This window comes from Citrus clementina, unplaced genomic scaffold (genome assembly GCF_000493195.1).
Source record: "Citrus clementina cultivar Clemenules unplaced genomic scaffold, Citrus_clementina_v1.0 scaffold_4, whole genome shotgun sequence".
Lineage (NCBI taxonomy): Eukaryota > Viridiplantae > Streptophyta > Magnoliopsida > Sapindales > Rutaceae > Citrus > Citrus x clementina.
Window position 1 is genome coordinate 4,982,404 of NW_006262274.1, and position 17,816 is coordinate 5,000,219.

The 17,816-nt window shown below is 33.2% G+C and overlaps 1 protein-coding gene across 1 annotated transcript; it reads right to left on the minus strand.

Moving 5' to 3' along the window:
• Positions 1-4,031: 4,031 nt before the first annotated feature.
• LOC18044979 (probable LRR receptor-like serine/threonine-protein kinase At3g47570) lies at positions 4,032-17,511 on the minus strand. The gene is made up of 10 exons (XM_024186093.1): positions 16,884-17,511; positions 16,534-16,677; positions 16,034-16,252; positions 14,758-14,901; positions 14,258-14,476; positions 11,787-12,005; positions 9,317-9,535; positions 8,050-8,193; positions 4,508-6,325; positions 4,032-4,384 (listed from the first exon to the last, which is right to left on the minus strand). Exons 1-10 carry the CDS (start codon positions 17,509-17,511, stop codon positions 4,032-4,034), a joined length of 4,107 nt encoding a protein of 1,368 aa, XP_024041861.1.
• Between the last annotated feature and the right edge of the window lie 305 nt (positions 17,512-17,816).

Consider the following 17,816-nt stretch of genomic DNA (forward strand, 5'->3'; position numbering starts at 1 on the left):
AGGAGGTCTCCTCGCCAAGCTTCTTCTCCGGAGGTCCCTGCGTACACAGATAAGTCAGAGTACGCCGGTTGTTTTCCCGGCGCAAACCCTCCGACGCTCAAGTCAGATATGAAGGTTCGGGAAAAGCTTGCCACAGGTCTTATGGCGTTTCTTGTGGTTTTCTCCCCTTTTCTCAAGAATGCCAACCCTTTTACCTTCGTTGGCTACCTTTTTATAGGCTTCCTCTGAATCTCAGTCTTCCGCTCTTTTCGAGGCGGTATGGGCCTCCAACTGCTGCGTTATGGGCAAAACATGGGATCTAGCGTGTTACGCCACGGTTCAGGGGAAAGCGTGGCTGGCACGGCTCTGTGAGACCTTGCGTGTTACGCCACGGTTCTGGGGAAAGCGTGGCTGCCACGGTTCTGTGAGACCTGGCGTGTTACGTCGCGGTTCTGGGGAAAGCGCGGCTGTTGTGCCTAGATTCTCGTGCTGGAGAGCACGTCTTGCCAACTGCCGTCGACCGGGTCTCCTCGCCTCTCGATCTTTAGCCGGAATGGCCTCATGCCTTTTATAGGAATTGGCCTCGCGGACGACAACATCGTGGACGAGCAGGATGTTTCTGCTCCTGTTCTTCCACGCGCCAGGCTTTAACGGAACACACCGGTTCGCAGAACTCCGCCATCAGATGTCTGCTCGTCATTCCTGGTCCCTTCGACGCATTTGTCCCAAACAGTATCCCTCCCAAACACCAGTCATTATCAACATTCAAATATTTGAATGTTGACATTTAAATCTTTGAATGAAGAAATTTAAGAAAAAATATATTATTTTATAGCCATTTTTAGCTATAAAAGGGGAAGTTCTCCATAAGTTTCGAGCATCCCCAAAATCTATTTTCTTGTGAGAGAAAAAGAGATGAGGGATTTGTGAAGTTTTCTAGAATTTAGTGAGAAATTGGGTGTATTTGGAGCTTGGGTAAGAGAAATTATTTCTGAAAGTGTGATTGTAATAATTTTCCACATAGTGAATATTTTTTCTAGTTGTTTTTTTACAACGACCGTGGTTTTTCTCCGGATTTGGAGTTTTCCACATAAATCTTGTGTTGTGTGATTAGTGTATTCTCCATTTAATTTTTCTTGTTAATTTATTACTTCACAAATTGCTTGAAGTGATCTTGGGAGAAAGTTTAATTTCCTAACAACAAAGGCATCTAATCTAAAACTTTGTAATAATTAAAAAAAAAGAAAAGAAATGCGTAAATAAGAGAGTTGGCAGGTGCACGCCATACAAGAATTAATTTTCATCATCATCTTCCACCATATGTCGTGAGCAATGGAGGCTTTCCCTCACCATTACTAATACAAAAAAGGTGTCGACCTGTGTCACTCCCCCATCCAAGAAGTGAGCTAAAACTTATGAAACTCCAAAGCATTGTCTAAGCATAGCGCACAAACTACTTCCAGCATCTCCATTGACAAAATACTTGAAAAAAACAAGGCATGAGCTATTAGCCCACACACTTTTAAGCATAATGATTCTCATCACATCTCATTTATCCAAGAGGCCATGAAAACATGCTCAAAGATTCCAAAAGAAAATTGACATTTAAACACATAAGAATCAATCTCAAGAATCCATTTAAGTTTGGATTCAAGCCAAAACAATGCCAATCTCTGATCTATAAGACCAAACTTCAAAGTCTATAATTTCAACGATCAAATAACAAATGATGTACAAATAAAATTCATGAAAATCTGTAGAAACCTTTGGCGTTATTTTAGACCACGTAAAAAGGACAGGCCTTGTTCAATAATCCCTTTAGATTTTTAGGTTGGTTCAATTACTATACAAATTTGTTGATATAATCTAGACATGTAAAGCACCTAGAATACAACATTTTAGCTCAAATTAGTTACATGTATTACTATTTCTATGACCCAATATAGAGTTACAGAAAATTGGTTTATTGAGGGGAAACACCAACAACCTAAGCTTCTGATTTTCTTTAAAAATTCAATACTACTTAGAATATTATGAAAACTTCCAGAATATTATTAGACACATAAACGCACAACATATAAAATTTTCAAGCCATTTGGACAACTCTATAATAGGTTCTCACAGGATTGAACTAAACAAATCAAAAATGCCTTTTCAATTCACACAAAAACAGCTGAGCATTGGTGATTTATTAAAATTTAAACTGCTCAATATGTTGGGATGATAATTCCCAGAACATAATTACACATATAACTCTCTGATATCATTAAGCTAATGTTTCATAAGATCAAACACAAGTGAACAGTTCTCTCAAGGGGTTTGCGGCTAAAGCTGTAGAGTTTAATATCTCAAAATTTTGGCTCATTTCGACGCCATTAGATTATTCGTTTATAACACCAAACATGGTACATACACAGTTTCTGATAAATTCCAACAGCAACTGACCAATTTGATGAATCCATTATAAATCAACTATTAGTTCAATTCATTCCAAAATGTCCAGACTCCAAAGATACAATACTCAAAATTTCAAGCAAATCAAGCATCATTTAGTCATATTTCGAAACAATCAAAGTTATGATAACAGTCCACCAATCTTTAAATTTTCTGCAGAACCAATAAACTATTTATCTTCTTTTGAGTTCAATAATCAATTTTCTAACAAAATTAGACATGTAAAACCAATAACAACCTCACTTTTCAGTTTTGAAATAACAAAACATCAATTGCACAAAGTTACCTACCTAAATCACAAGCTTTAACTCCCAAGCCTCTTAATAAAGCTTTCTGTCCCTTCGCAAGTGTAACCCTGACATTACCAAAAAGGCTACCCAAAATCAAATAAAAAATAAAAAAAAGATAATCAATCACACTTCCATGAAACTGACCAAGTGACGAAGTGACAAATCCGTTCTCATCCGAACCGTAGCTAATTTAGAATAAATATGAAAATGAGAGAAGTCAGGATCATACGAGGGCACAGCCAAGGAAAACAAATCTAGCAATTAGGCATGAATTAAAAGTTAGATAATACTCTTACACATTATTATTGAAGGCATTCATTGCAAAGATTATAATTCATTACCAGTGAAAGAAAAGAAAATCTATTTGATTGTCTCATACATCTAGTTCTTTAACATTTTAAAGCAACGAGTATCTAAATTTTAAGAATCCCATTACAATTTCCTTTGCATTGATTCTCTACTTTGGTGATTCTACAGTACGCTCCATAGCGGAATTGAAGACAAGTGACACACGTTGCTCTTTGGTCATAAAATAATTGTCCTCCCGAGTTAGTAGATTTGCATCAATAACTTTCATAACTGAAATGGGTCGCAAATCATTAACCCAATGCTTCAATCTCATTTTTTTAGAAAACATTTCTGTGGAATATATGTTCTTCTCTAATTTTACGTGCAAGTAAGAATATCATTTTAAAAGGAACTGTAAATAGCTTCCCTAGTTTTGAGCAAAATATTTAGGTCATTTGACATATAATAAGGTCCATTTCTCAATCTACTAGTTTTGGTTGTCATAAAATGTGATATACGCATAAATTGATGGGTATATAACTAAATGCACTGAAACTTTCAATCCTTCTAAGTCCTACAAAATATTAATAATTTTCCACACATAAAGCAAAAGAACAATAATTAAATCACACTGACTTGATTATATAAATGAAAGTCCAGATTTTGCCTATAGAAAAAATATAAATATAATTAAACCTAAACAAATGGCAGAAATTTCTATGGAAAATTAAAGGGAGTTAAATTGCACAGTAACAAATCATATTAGAAATTGAATAAGATGCAGCAAACGAACCAAGCGTCAAATTTGTTCCCTTCCGAATCATAGCTAATTTAGAATGAATATTTGAAAGTGAGAGAAGGCAGGATCACATGCGGGCACAACAACCAAGGAAAGCAGACCTAGCATTGGCAAGAATTTAAAGTTAGATAATACTCACACACAAAATTATTAGAGTTATTCATTGCAAGGATTACAATTTGTTACCAGTGAAGGAAAATCAATTTGAGTGTCAAATGCGTCTACCCCTTAACATTTTTAAGCATTGAGTCTCTGATTTTTAGGAGTCTTGTTACAATTTGTTTTGCATTCATTCTCTGCTCTGGTGATTCTACAGTACACTTCATAGCCAAATTGAAGATAAATGACACACATTGCTCTTTGGTCGTAAAATGTTTGTCCTCCTGACTTAACAAATTTGTATCAACAACTTCCATAACTGAAATGGGTAGGAAGTCATTAACCCAACGCTTTAATGTCATTTCTCCAGAAAAAACTTCATCTGTGGGTTTCTTCCGGGTAAATGTTTCCATTAACATAATCCCAAAGCTGTAAACATCCCCATTTGTGGATACTCGTCCTTCTCTTCCATACTCTATGGATTGCAACAATTACATAGTAAGATAATATAATTTATAATATTATGTGTAAATGAAGATCGAAACAAATAACATATGAGAAAGTATTAAAGAAATAAAAAAATTATTATGTAACAAACCTGGTGCCATATAGCCTATGGTGGCAAGTGTTTGTGTTTGAGTCAAAGATTGATCTTCTTGGAGTAAGGGCTTTGCCATGCCAAAATCACTCAAACGAGCAACCATATTATCATCTAACAATACATTACTGGGCTTTAAGTCACAGTGAATTATTGGGACTGAATAACCAAAGTGTAGATATTCCAAAGCTGATGCAATATCTATCATTATGTTCAATCTTTGAAAAATATCCAAAATGTAGTTGCTCGAATACAAACACTTCTCCAGACTTCCATGAGGCATGTATTCTAATACCAATGCTTTAAAATCATCATTTGAGCAACTGCTAATGATTTTTATAAGGTTTCGATGGCGAATACGTTTCATCATGTCACATTCAATGTCAAAACTCTTAAATGCTCCTCTATATTGTAGGTCAAAAACCTTTACTGCAGCCTCCATCCCATCATGAATTCTTGCCTTGTAAACAGAGCCAAAACCTCCTCTGCCGATTAGATTGTTTTCACTAAATCCGTTTGTAGCTTGAAAAAGCTCTAGGTATGTAAACCTTTTCTGATTTGCTACTGATGACATATTAGCATCATTCAGCTGTGATTTCCCTCCCTTTCGATATTTTAAGATCAACAAAACCACTACCATCATAAATATAGTACTCAATGGCAAAACAATCCCTATGAGAAGATCATTTTTCCCTGATGTGTGGTTAGTTCTGCATGATAGGACTTGTAGATTGGGCATACCACACAATAATTCATTTCCCTTGAATGATTCAGCTGAGAAATTTCTAAAGGGTCCCTCTCTAGGAATCTCTCCTTCCAGATTATTGAAAGAGACATTTATTTCTTTGAGATCTAACAGCTTCTCCAAAGATATAGGAATAGTCCCAGAGAGATTATTATTGGATAAATTTAAGGATTTCAAGCTTATCAAATCACCAATGGAATTAGGAATCGAACCTTGTAATCTATTATATTCTAAAAAGAGATATTGTAGATCTTTTAGGCCTCCGATTTTTGTTGGGATAACACCTGAAAAATTATTCATCGACAAATCTAGTTGTATCAAAACATTGAAATTTCCAATCTTTAATGGGAGTGGACCAGTAAAAGAATTTGAAGACAAGTTAAGGTGCAAGATATCTTTAAGGTTCCATAAAGTTGAAGGAATAGAAGTTAACTGATTGGAGCCCAAATAAAGCTTCCTTAGATTGGTGAGATTGCCAGAGCATGCAGGGATGAACCCACAAAGCTTATTGCCGCCCAAGTCCAACTGAAACAGAGCAGCTAAACCACAAAGATTATCTGGGATTGATCCTTCCAATTGATTATCTTCCAAACTCAATAATTGAAGCTTTTTTAATTTGCCAAGAGCAATCGGAATTGATCCATTCAATTTGTTTCGGCCTAAATAAATTGCTATCAAGTTGGTCAAGTTGCTGATCTCTTCAGGAATGCTGCCACTAATGTTGCAATTGTGCATCTGAAAGTCTTCCATAGATTGAGAAAGATTGCCTATAGCCCTTGGAAGAATGCCACCTAGTGGATTATTATAGAAGCCAAAATACTCCAAATACTTACAATTTGACAACGAGGATAGAAAGCTCAATTTTGGAGTTGAAGATGTCAAATAATTGTCATTTAAACTAAGCCACTCAAGGTTTCTTAAGCTGCCAAATGTGTTTGGAATAAAACCCGAGAATGAGTTTTCTTCCAACCCTAGTGTGAAGAGCTTAGAAGCATTGAAGATGAAACTAGGAATTGTGCCACTAAAATTATTACCCCACAAGAGAAGTTCTTCAAGATTTGGAAGTCGGACGTCTACGTAAAAAAAAGTCTTCCCGAGAGTGAGTTACTATGAAGATAAAGTGATTTGAGTGTTGACACATTGAAGATTGCAGTTGGGACAACACCAACTAATTTGTTAAAACTAAACGCCATCCATTCCAGATTATGGAGATTACCGATTTCATATGGTATCTCACCTGTATTTTAAAAAAAAATAATTCAAATTTATTTTAAATAATAAATTATACACTTTTATATCATGAAATGAGTATTAGTAATTAAAATGATTAAATATGAGTTTAAGATTAATTATTATACATAGATAAAATGTTAATAAATTAATAAATTTTTTTCTTATTAATTAAATATAAATATTAATAATACCAGGATTCACGCCATTATTAAATAAAAAAATAAAGAAACTACTCATTTTAATATAAATTTGAATTAGTAATATAATATTTGTATGAACATCAGAATTTTTTTCAAACTAAATTTTTACTTTATTTTTCTATGTGCTACTACAGTGAATATATGAACTGATATCATGGTGGAAGAATATTGATTTCATGTGGTATCTTAATTGTATTTTGAACTAACTATATTTAAATTTGTTTCAGAGAATAAACAATACATAAAAACAAACTCAATTTTGGCTCCACTCATCCATCAATGCTTTAGTATGTTTTAAGGCGTATTTGGTATTGAAGTTAAGTAGCTCTAGTTTTTAAGGTACAATATTAAAATATTTGATAAACACTAAATGCGATTGTTTGGAACCAAAATTAATTTGATCCTTCATTATATGATATATATATATATATATATATATATATATATATATCTTAATACTTCCGAGAATTTATGATAGAAAATCTTACTAAAAGATCACATGTGTGGCGGAAAATAAAGGGCTAAGCTGGGGAATGATAATATTAATTATAGGCTTAATAATAATGTGTACTGTACTTCTCTATTCTTAACTATTATTTCAGTAAAATAACTTTTTTAGCCTATTTTTCATATCTATCACCTGAAATACCACCGAGGACCGGTTCTCAATTTATTCAATTGAAATGCTCAAACACTAAATTAAGGTAAAATATCACACTAACCTTCAAGATATTGTAACTTATAAGATTGCGCATCATTGATTAAGGTAAAATATTACACGAGTGGATATAACATGAACTATAGTAAGAAGCACATTGGAGTCTGTTAAACTAAAGATCTAACTTTTCAAGCTTGGTCAAGTTACTGTTTTCCTTTGGTATGGCTCTAGAGAAATCATTAAACCACAAAAGTAAGATTCGCAAATAGCTGCAATTTCCTAGGTCGGAGGGTATTTCGCCATAAAATATAATTTTGGACAAATAAAGCTCTTCCAAAAAAGGAATACTGTTGCAAAAATTTGCAGGGAGTTCAGCAGATAGTCTATTGACACTGAAATCAAGAACTTGTAAAGAAGACATTTTGAATTTGAAAGAGGGGAAAGAACCGGAGAATTGGTTATCACTGAGATCAAGCCGTTGCAGATGAAATAGATGGTACCGTTTAAGAAATTGTTTATTAATAGACCATCTGCTGTAACATAATTTATAAAATTTTGCATAATCTCATAGATTTCTAACAAATAACAAGATAATATTAAATAGTGAAAATGACATGACATATCCCTATAAGAGAATTTATAACGGGAGATGTAAAATTACGAAGAAGAGGAAGATTTCACATATGCATGTCGTTAGGGAAGTTACCTGTCAAGCTATTATCTGACAAATCCAAACTCGACAGAGAAGAAAGATTGAAGATTGATGAAGGAATGGTTCCAGTTAAGGAATTATTATCTAGCCATAACTTCTGTAATTCTGCAAGATTCCCCAGCTCCACCGGAATTTCTCCTAAAATCCAAGAGTAACAAATGCGTAAACTATTTTAATGTATTAACCAGCGAGCAAGAAGAAAAAAATGAAATAAAAAAACTTTTTGCCGGAAAAGAGATAAAAAAACAATTTATGAAAAAATAAATAAAGTTTTTGTCAAATGACGAGATAAGCAGAAACAAACATGCTCTAAGGCTAGGATTTAATCGAGTTTAGACTCTCCTTTTTGAAATCAAAACACTTTTTTTTCATGCCTAAATAAACGTCTGATCCTAACCGCCATTATCACAAACTGTTGCTTGTTTCTAACTTCTTCCGTACTACTTATTGCATCACTAACTTTTGAACTTTTGGTATAAACATGAGCAAAGAAGAACATTGCCAATTAATTCTTAATTCTTTTACAAATTTACATCATGGAATTAGATTAAAATTGGATGCGCTACTGTCATTAGTATTCTGCAATAACAATTGACAGTTGAAGTAGACAATATCAATTGAACACAATTTCTATTTGCAATCTCTGAAATTACTTTAACTTTTCAAACTTATAGATATTATTCCATCTCCTATTTCTCCATCTGATTTTTTACCCTAGAAAGACAATTAAAAAAAGACCAAAAAGAGGAAGAAAAGAAAAAGATCTAATCTGCTTAATAGATTATCAAATTTGTTAACTAATCACAAAATAGAAGAAAATGCAATAGAAAAGAGACACAGAAAAACTAACAAAGTGAAAGAAATAGAAGGTTCATGCTTGTTAGACGTTCTTTAATCTTAGAATTGTTAGCCTTAGATTTTTCATTAGGCAATGAAACGATGTGTTTTAATTTTAATAAGGAAAGTCTAAAATAATTTAAATCATAGACTCAGAAAGGCATAAACAACATGTGTCATGATCTTGTACAAAATTTAAGAAAGATTAGAATATGAGAGGATCCAATCCCTTTATCTATTATAATTTTCTGCTTATTCAAAGTTACTGTCAGCATTTATTATAAGGTTTCCAATTAAAATCCTTAAACAAAATTGATTTTCAAGCAAATAAACACCTGCTGTTCTAGGAACAAGCGCACCGTGGTCCAGGTAAAATACTAGGAGTGATAACTAGAAAAATGACATGAATATAAATCACACATACCTTGGAGTCTGTTTTGGTCAAGATATAAATACTTAAGCTTGGTGGAATTGCCGATTTCTTTCGGTATGTCTCCCGAGAAGTCATTGATCGACAAAGATAATGTTTGTAGATGTTTGCACCTTGATAAAGTCGATGGGATTTTGCCGTCAAAGTCGTTTTCGTCTAGAATGAGGATTTCCAGAAAAGGAAGGTTGTTGCAAATATTTACCGGGAGTTCACCTGGGAGTTCACCAAATAATATATTATATTCATTATTCAAAACGAATATTATCTTGTTAAGAAAACTTGCACAAGATGGAGGAAGGGGTTGGACCGGAGAGGGATTTATAGCTAAGACAAAGTGTTTGAAGTGAAGACGTATTCCCAAGTTGAGAAGGAATGATGCCTCTTAAGAAATCATTTGTTAGCGATGGCATCACCAACTATATAAAGATAAACAGTGATTTCATGTCAAATATTTTGTGTTGATGTCACAAATGCATATTATTAGCAAAGACTACCTGTCAAGTTATTAACTGACAAATCCAAATTCTATAGAGAAGAAAGATTGAAGATTGATGAAGGAATGGTTCCAGTTAAGAAATTTTTTGTAGCCATAACTCCTCTAAATCTGCAAGATTCTCGAGCTCCTCTGGAATTTCTCCTAAAATCCAAGAGTAACATATGCGTTAACTATTTTAACTTATTAACCGGCACTTGCCACTTAGGGGTGTCAAAAAAGCCCGCCCGGACCGGACCCGGCCAATCCAGTCCGGGCAAAACCCGGACATTTCCGGTCCCGGGTCCGGGTTCAACACAAAAAACCCGGAACCCGGACCGGACCCGGTTTTTTAATAAATTTTAAAAAAATAAATATATTATATATAAATATATAATTATGAATTTATGATATATTGGATGTTATTTAAATTTATTGTGTAATTATTGTGTTGTTGAATTTAATTTATTTATTTTATATATAGATTGAATGAGTTTAAGTTAGAAATTGGATGAATTTAGGTATTAAAAAGTAGATTGAAATAATTTTTATTTATCATTTGTGCAAAATTTGTATTGTTAATGTGTTATATATTTGTATTTGACTATTTTCTTTTTAAAATTTGAAATTGAATGAGTTTATTTGATTATTTTCTTTTTAAAAATTTGTATTGTTATAGAAATGAAAAAAAAAATTGAAGAAAAAAATTGAAAAAAAAAATTAAATTTATCACATGCGAGTTTAAAAAGCCCGGATCAAAACCCGGACCCGGAAGGTGCCGGGCTCAAGCCCGGACCGCACCCGGAAAAACCGGGTTTTAACTCGGGTCCGGGTTTGCATTTATCTCATCCGGTCCAGTCCCGGGCAACACCAAAACCCGGACCGGACCCGGATTTTGCCAAGCCTACCGGCACTCAAGAAGAAAAAAAGGAACTAAAAAAAGTTATTGCCCGAAAAGAAATAAAAAAACAATTTATGAAAACATAAATAAATAAAGTTTTTGTCAAACGACGAGATAAGCAGAACCAAACATGCTCTAAGGTAGGATTTAATCTAGTTTAGACTTTCCATTCCAAAATCAAAACGCTCGCTTTCATGCCTAATTAAACGTCTGAACTTACCGCCATTATCACAAATTGTTGCTTTTTTCTGACTTCTTCTTCTCTACTACCTATTATATCACTAACTTTTAAACTTTTGCCATAAACATGAGCAAAGAAGAAACATTGTAAATTAATTCTTAATTCTTTTACGAATTTATGTCATGGAATTAGATTAAAATTGGATGTGTTATTGTCATTGGTATTCTGCAATAACTATTGACAGATGAAGTAGACAATATCAATTGAACACAATTTCTATTTGCAATCTGTGAAAATAATTTTACTTTTCACACTTATAGATATTGTTCCATCATTCAAATTCTCCATCTGATTTTGGACCCTAGAAAGGCAATTAAAAAAATGAACAAAAAAAGAAAGTAAAGAAAAACATCTAATTTGCTTGATAGATTATCAAAATTTGTCGAGTGATCACAAAATAAAAGAAAATGCAATAGAAAAGAGAAAGAGAAAAACTAACAAAGTGAAAGAAATAGAAGGTTCATGCTTGTTAGACGTTCTTTAATCATAGAATTGTTAGCCTTAGATTTTTCATTAGGCAATGAAACGATGTGTTTTAATTTTAATAAGGAAAGTCTAAAATAATTTAAATCATAGACTCACAAAGGCATAAACAACTTGTGTCATTATTTTATACAAAATTTAAGAAAGATTAGAATATGAGAGGATCCAAATCCCTTTGTCTATTATAATTCTCTGCTTATTCAAAGTTACTGTCAACATTTATTATAAGGTTTCAATTAAAATGCTTAAACAAAATTGATTTTCAAGCAAATAAACACCTGCTATTCTAGGAACAAGCGCACCGTGGTCCAGGTAAAAGACTAGGAGTGATAACTAGAAAAATGACATGAATATAAATCACACATACCTTGGAGTCTGTTTTGGTCAAGATATAAATACTTAAGCTTGGTGGAATTGCCGATTTCTTTCGGTATGTCTCCCGAGAAGTCATTGATCGACAAAGATAATGTTTGTAGATGTTTGCACCTTGATAAAGTCGATGGGATTTTGCCGTCAAAGTCGTTTTCGTCTAGAATGAGGATTTCCAGAAAAGGAAGGTTGTTGCAAATATTTGCCGGGAGTTCACCTGGGAGTTCACCAAATAATATATTATATTCATTATTCAAAACGAATATTATCTTGTTAAGAAAACTTGCACAAGATGGAGGAAGGGGTTGGACCGGAGAGGGATTTATAGCTAAGACAAAGTGTTTGAAGTGAAGACGGATTCCCAAGTTGAGAAGGAATGATGCCTCTTAAGAAATCATTTGTTAGCGATGGCATCACCAATTATATAAAGATAAACAGTGATTTCATGTCAAATATTTTGTGTTGATGTCACAAATGCATATTATTAGCAAAGACTACCTGTCAAGTTATTAACTGACAAATCCAAATTCTATAGAGAAGAAAGATTGAAGATTGATGAAGGAATGGTTCCAGTTAAGAAATTTTTTGTAGCCATAACTCCTCTAAATCTGCAAGATTCTCGAGCTCCTCTGGAATTTCTCCTAAAATCCAAGAGTAACATATGCGTTAACTATTTTAACTTATTAACCGGCACTTGCCACTTAGGGGTGTCAAAAAAGCCCGCCCGGACCGGACCCGGCCAATCCAGTCCGGGCAAAACCCGGACATTTCCGGTCCCGGGTCCGGGTTCAACACAAAAAACCCGGAACCCGGACCGGACCCGGTTTTTTAATAAATTTTAAAAAAATAAATATATTATATATAAATATATAATTATGAATTTATGATATATTGGATGTTATTTAAATTTATTGTGTAATTATTGTGTTGTTGAATTTAATTTATTTATTTTATATATAGATTGAATGAGTTTAAGTTAGAAATTGGATGAATTTAGGTATTAAAAAGTAGATTGAAATAATTTTTATTTATCATTTGTGCAAAATTTGTATTGTTAATGTGTTATATATTTGTATTTGACTATTTTCTTTTTAAAATTTGAAATTGAATGAGTTTATTTGATTATTTTCTTTTTAAAAATTTGTATTGTTATAGAAATGAAAAAAAAAATTGAAGAAAAAAATTGAAAAAAAAAATTAAATTTATCACATGCGAGTTTAAAAAGCCCGGATCAAAACCCGGACCCGGAAGGTGCCGGGCTCAAGCCCGGACCGCACCCGGAAAAACCGGGTTTTAACTCGGGTCCGGGTTTGCATTTATCTCATCCGGTCCAGTCCCGGGCAACACCAAAACCCGGACCGGACCCGGATTTTGCCAAGCCTACCGGCACTCAAGAAGAAAAAAAGGAACTAAAAAAAGTTATTGCCCGAAAAGAAATAAAAAAACAATTTATGAAAACATAAATAAATAAAGTTTTTGTCAAACGACGAGATAAGCAGAACCAAACATGCTCTAAGGTAGGATTTAATCTAGTTTAGACTTTCCATTCCAAAATCAAAACGCTCGCTTTCATGCCTAATTAAACGTCTGAACTTACCGCCATTATCACAAATTGTTGCTTTTTTCTGACTTCTTCTTCTCTACTACCTATTATATCACTAACTTTTAAACTTTTGCCATAAACATGAGCAAAGAAGAAACATTGTAAATTAATTCTTAATTCTTTTACGAATTTATGTCATGGAATTAGATTAAAATTGGATGTGTTATTGTCATTGGTATTCTGCAATAACTATTGACAGATGAAGTAGACAATATCAATTGAACACAATTTCTATTTGCAATCTGTGAAAACAATTTTACTTTTCACACTTATAGATATTGTTCCATCATTCAAATTCTCCATCTGATTTTGGACCCTAGAAAGGCAATTAAAAAAATGAACAAAAAAAGAAAGTAAAGAAAAACATCTAATTTGCTTGATAGATTATCAAAATTTGTCGAGTGATCACAAAATAAAAGAAAATGCAATAGAAAAGAGAAAGAGAAAAACTAACAAAGTGAAAGAAATAGAAGGTTCATGCTTGTTAGACGTTCTTTAATCTTAGAATTGTTAGCCTTAGATTTTTCATTAGGCAATGAAACGATGTGTTTTAATTTTAATAAGGAAAGTCTAAAATAATTTAAATCATAGACTCACAAAGGCATAAACAACTTGTGTCATTATCTTATACAAAATTTAAGAAAGATTAGAATATGAGAGGATCCAAATCCCTTTGTCTATTATAATTCTCTGCTTATTCAAAGTTACTGTCAGTATTTATTATAAGGTTTCCAATTAAAATGCTTAAACTAAATTGATTTTCAAGCAAATAAACACCTGCTATTCTAGGAACAAGCGCACCGTGGTCCAGGTAAAATACTAGGAGTGATAACTAGAAAAATGACATGAATATAAATCACACATACCTTGGAGTCTGTTTTGGTCAAGATATAAATACTTAAGCTTGGTGGAATTGCCGATTTCTTTCGGTATGTCTCCCGAGAAGTCATTGATCGACAAAGATAATGTTTGTAGATGTTTGCACCTTGATAAAGTCGATGGGATTTTGCCGTCAAAGTCGTTTTCGTCTAGAATGAGGATTTCCAGAAAAGGAAGGTTGTTGCAAATATTTGCCGGGAGTTCACCTGGGAGTTCACCAAATAATATATTATATTCATTATTCAAAACGAATATTATCTTGTTAAGAAAACTTGCACAAGATGGAGGAAGGGGTTGGACCGGAGAGGGATTTATAGCTAAGACAAAGTGTTTGAAGTGAAGACGGATTCCCAAGTTGAGAAGGAATGATGCCTCTTAAGAAATCATTTGTTAGCGATGGCATCACCAATTATATAAAGATAAACAGTGATTTCATGTCAAATATTTTGTGTTGATGTCACCAATGCATATTATTAGCAAAGACTACCTGTCAAGTTATTAACTGAAAAATCCAAATTCGATAGAGAAGAAAGATTGAAGATTGATGAAGGAATGGTTCCAGTTAAGAAATTTTTTTGTAGCCATAACTCCTCTAAATCTGCAAGATTCTCGAGCTCCTCTGGAATTTCTCCTAAAATCCAAGAGTAACATATGCGTTAACTATTTTAACTTATTAACCGGCACTCAAGAAGAAAAAAAGGAACTAAAAAAAGTTATTGCCCGAAAAGAAATAAAAAAACAATTTATGAAAACATAAATAAATAAAGTTTTTGTCAAACGACGAGATAAGCAGAACCAAACATGCTCTAAGGTAGGATTTAATCTAGTTTAGACTTTCCATTCCAAAATCAAAACGCTCGCTTTCATGCCTAATTAAACGTCTGAACTTACCGCCATTATCACAAATTGTTGCTTTTTTCTGACTTCTTCTTCTCTACTACTTATTATATCACTAACTTTCAAACTTTTGCCATAAACATGAGCAAAGAAGAAACATTGTAAATTAATTCTTAATTCTTTTACGAATTTATGTCATGGAATTAGATTAAAATTGGATGTGTTATTGTCATTGGTATTCTGCAATAACTATTGACAGATGAAGTAGACAATATCAATTGAACACAATTTCTATTTGCAATCTGTGAAAACAATTTTACTTTTCACACTTATAGATATTGTTCCATCATTCAAATTCTCCATCTGATTTTGGACCCTAGAAAGGCAATTAAAAAAATGAACAAAAAAAGAAAGTAAAGAAAAACATCTAATTTGCTTGATAGATTATCAAAATTTGTCGAGTGATCACAAAATAAAAGAAAATGCAATAGAAAAGAGAAAGAGAAAAACTAACAAAGTGAAAGAAATAGAAGGTTCATGCTTGTTAGACGTTCTTTAATCATAGAATTGTTAGCCTTAGATTTTTCATTAGGCAATGAAACGATGTGTTTTAATTTTAATAAGGAAAGTCTAAAATAATTTAAATCATAGACTCACAAAGGCATAAACAACTTGTGTCATTATCTTATACAAAATTTAAGAAAGATTAGAATATGAGAGGATCCAAATCCCTTTGTCTATTATAATTCTCTGCTTATTCAAAGTTACTGTCAGTATTTATTATAAGGTTTCCAATTAAAATGCTTAAACTAAATTGATTTTCAAGCAAATAAACACCTGCTATTCTAGGAACAAGCGCACCGTGGTCCAGGTAAAATACTAGGAGTGATAACTAGAAAAATGACATGAATATAAATCACACATACCTTGGAGTCTGTTTTGGTCAAGATATAAATACTTAAGCTTGGTGGAATTGCCGATTTCTTTCGGTATGTCTCCCGAGAAGTCATTGATCGACAAAGATAATGTTTGTAGATGTTTGCACCTTGATAAAGTCGATGGGATTTTGCCGTCAAAGTCGTTTTCGTCTAGAATGAGGATTTCCAGAAAAGGAAGGTTGTTGCAAATATTTGCCGGGAGTTCACCTGGGAGTTCACCAAATAATATATTATATTCATTATTCAAAACGAATATTATCTTGTTAAGAAAACTTGCACAAGATGGAGGAAGGGGTTGGACCGGAGAGGGATTTATAGCTAAGACAAAGTGTTTGAAGTGAAGACGGATTCCCAAGTTGAGAAGGAATGATGCCTCTTAAGAAATCATTTGTTAGCGATGGCATCACCAATTATATAAAGATAAACAGTGATTTCATGTCAAATATTTTGTGTTGATGTCACAAATGCATATTATTAGCAAAGACTACCTGTCAAGTTATTAACTGAAAAATCCAAATTCGATAGGGAAGAAAGATTGAAGATTGATGAAGGAATGGTTCCAGTTAAGAAATTATTTTGTAGCCATAACTCCTCTAATTCTGCAAGATTCCCGAGCTCCTCTGGAATTTCTCCTAAAATCCATGAGTAACATATACGTTAACTATTTTAACTTATTATTAACCGGCGCTCAAGAAGAAAAAAATGAAATAAAAAAAGCTTTTGCCTGAAAAGAGATAAAAAAATTTACTCAATAGAATTAAATAATTATAGGCTGACAGGATTAATAAAAGTGAGACATTATTAATTTTCATCAATTAATTAACCTCATTGATCATACCTTGGAGTTGGTTCCCTCGAAAATATAACCCGATAAGCTTTGTCACGTTGCCAATTTCTTTTGGTATGGTCCCAGAAAAATCATTAAGCGATAAAGATATGTTTCGCAGCTGTTTGCAGTTTGATAAAGTGGATGGTATCTTGCCATGAAACATGTTACTTTTAAGAAATAGGGATTCCAAATTGGAAAGGCGATTGCAAAAATTTGGTGGGAGTTCGCCAAATAGTGTATTGTTTCTAAAATTAATAGAAAGTAAAGAAGACGTGTTGAAGATAGAGGCGGGAATGGAACCCGAAAACCGATTAAAACTGAGATCAAGTGTTTGAAGAGACGAAAGATTCCCAAGTTCAGAAGGGATAGTGCCTGTGAGATTTAACCTAGATATATTCAAGGCTGTGACTCTATGAGTACGGATATCACAAGTGATGCCCGTCCAATTACAGATAGAGCTACTTGTGTTCCAATTTCTAGCCAAGAAATTGGCTGGATCATCAGTTACATGACCTTTCAGGGAAAGAAGGGCTTGTTGGTCTGTGGTAATACTTGTAGTGTTGGCTGATGCAATCATGAAGGAAAGAATCAAGCAATGGAGTAAGAGAAATCTGTTCATCATCCGGGCAGAAGGCATTCTTTCCATGAGACTAGAATATTTAAATTGTAAGTGTGTGCTTAATTGGATTGATAATGCAAGAACACTCATAGCTGCTTCCAAGTATATATAATGAAACCGAAATTTCGAAGAAGCAGCAAGAAAGAAAATAGAGGAGTGAAAAGACTATGCTCATAACTTGTTGAAAGGTGCAAAATTTTATGTGGACCCGCTGCGTCAAGCCAGTCCTTCAGGTCCACACTCAGGATGATTGCAGTAAGTTTTGTTTTCCTTTATAATCATCCTATTAATTTATCGCAAAATAGTTCTACTCATTAAAAAAG

Coding starts and splice junctions, on each gene's coding strand:
- LOC18044979 (XM_024186093.1), bottom strand. CDS start 17,511: ATGCCTTCTGCCCGGATGATGAACAGATTTCTCTTACTCCATTGCTTG. Junction 16,253..16,533: donor TTCAGTTAATAACTTGACAG/GTAGTCTTTGCT, acceptor GTGAACTCCCAG/GTGAACTCCCGGCAAATATT. Junction 14,477..14,757: donor TTCAGTTAATAACTTGACAG/GTAGTCTTTGCT, acceptor GTGAACTCCCAG/GTGAACTCCCGGCAAATATT.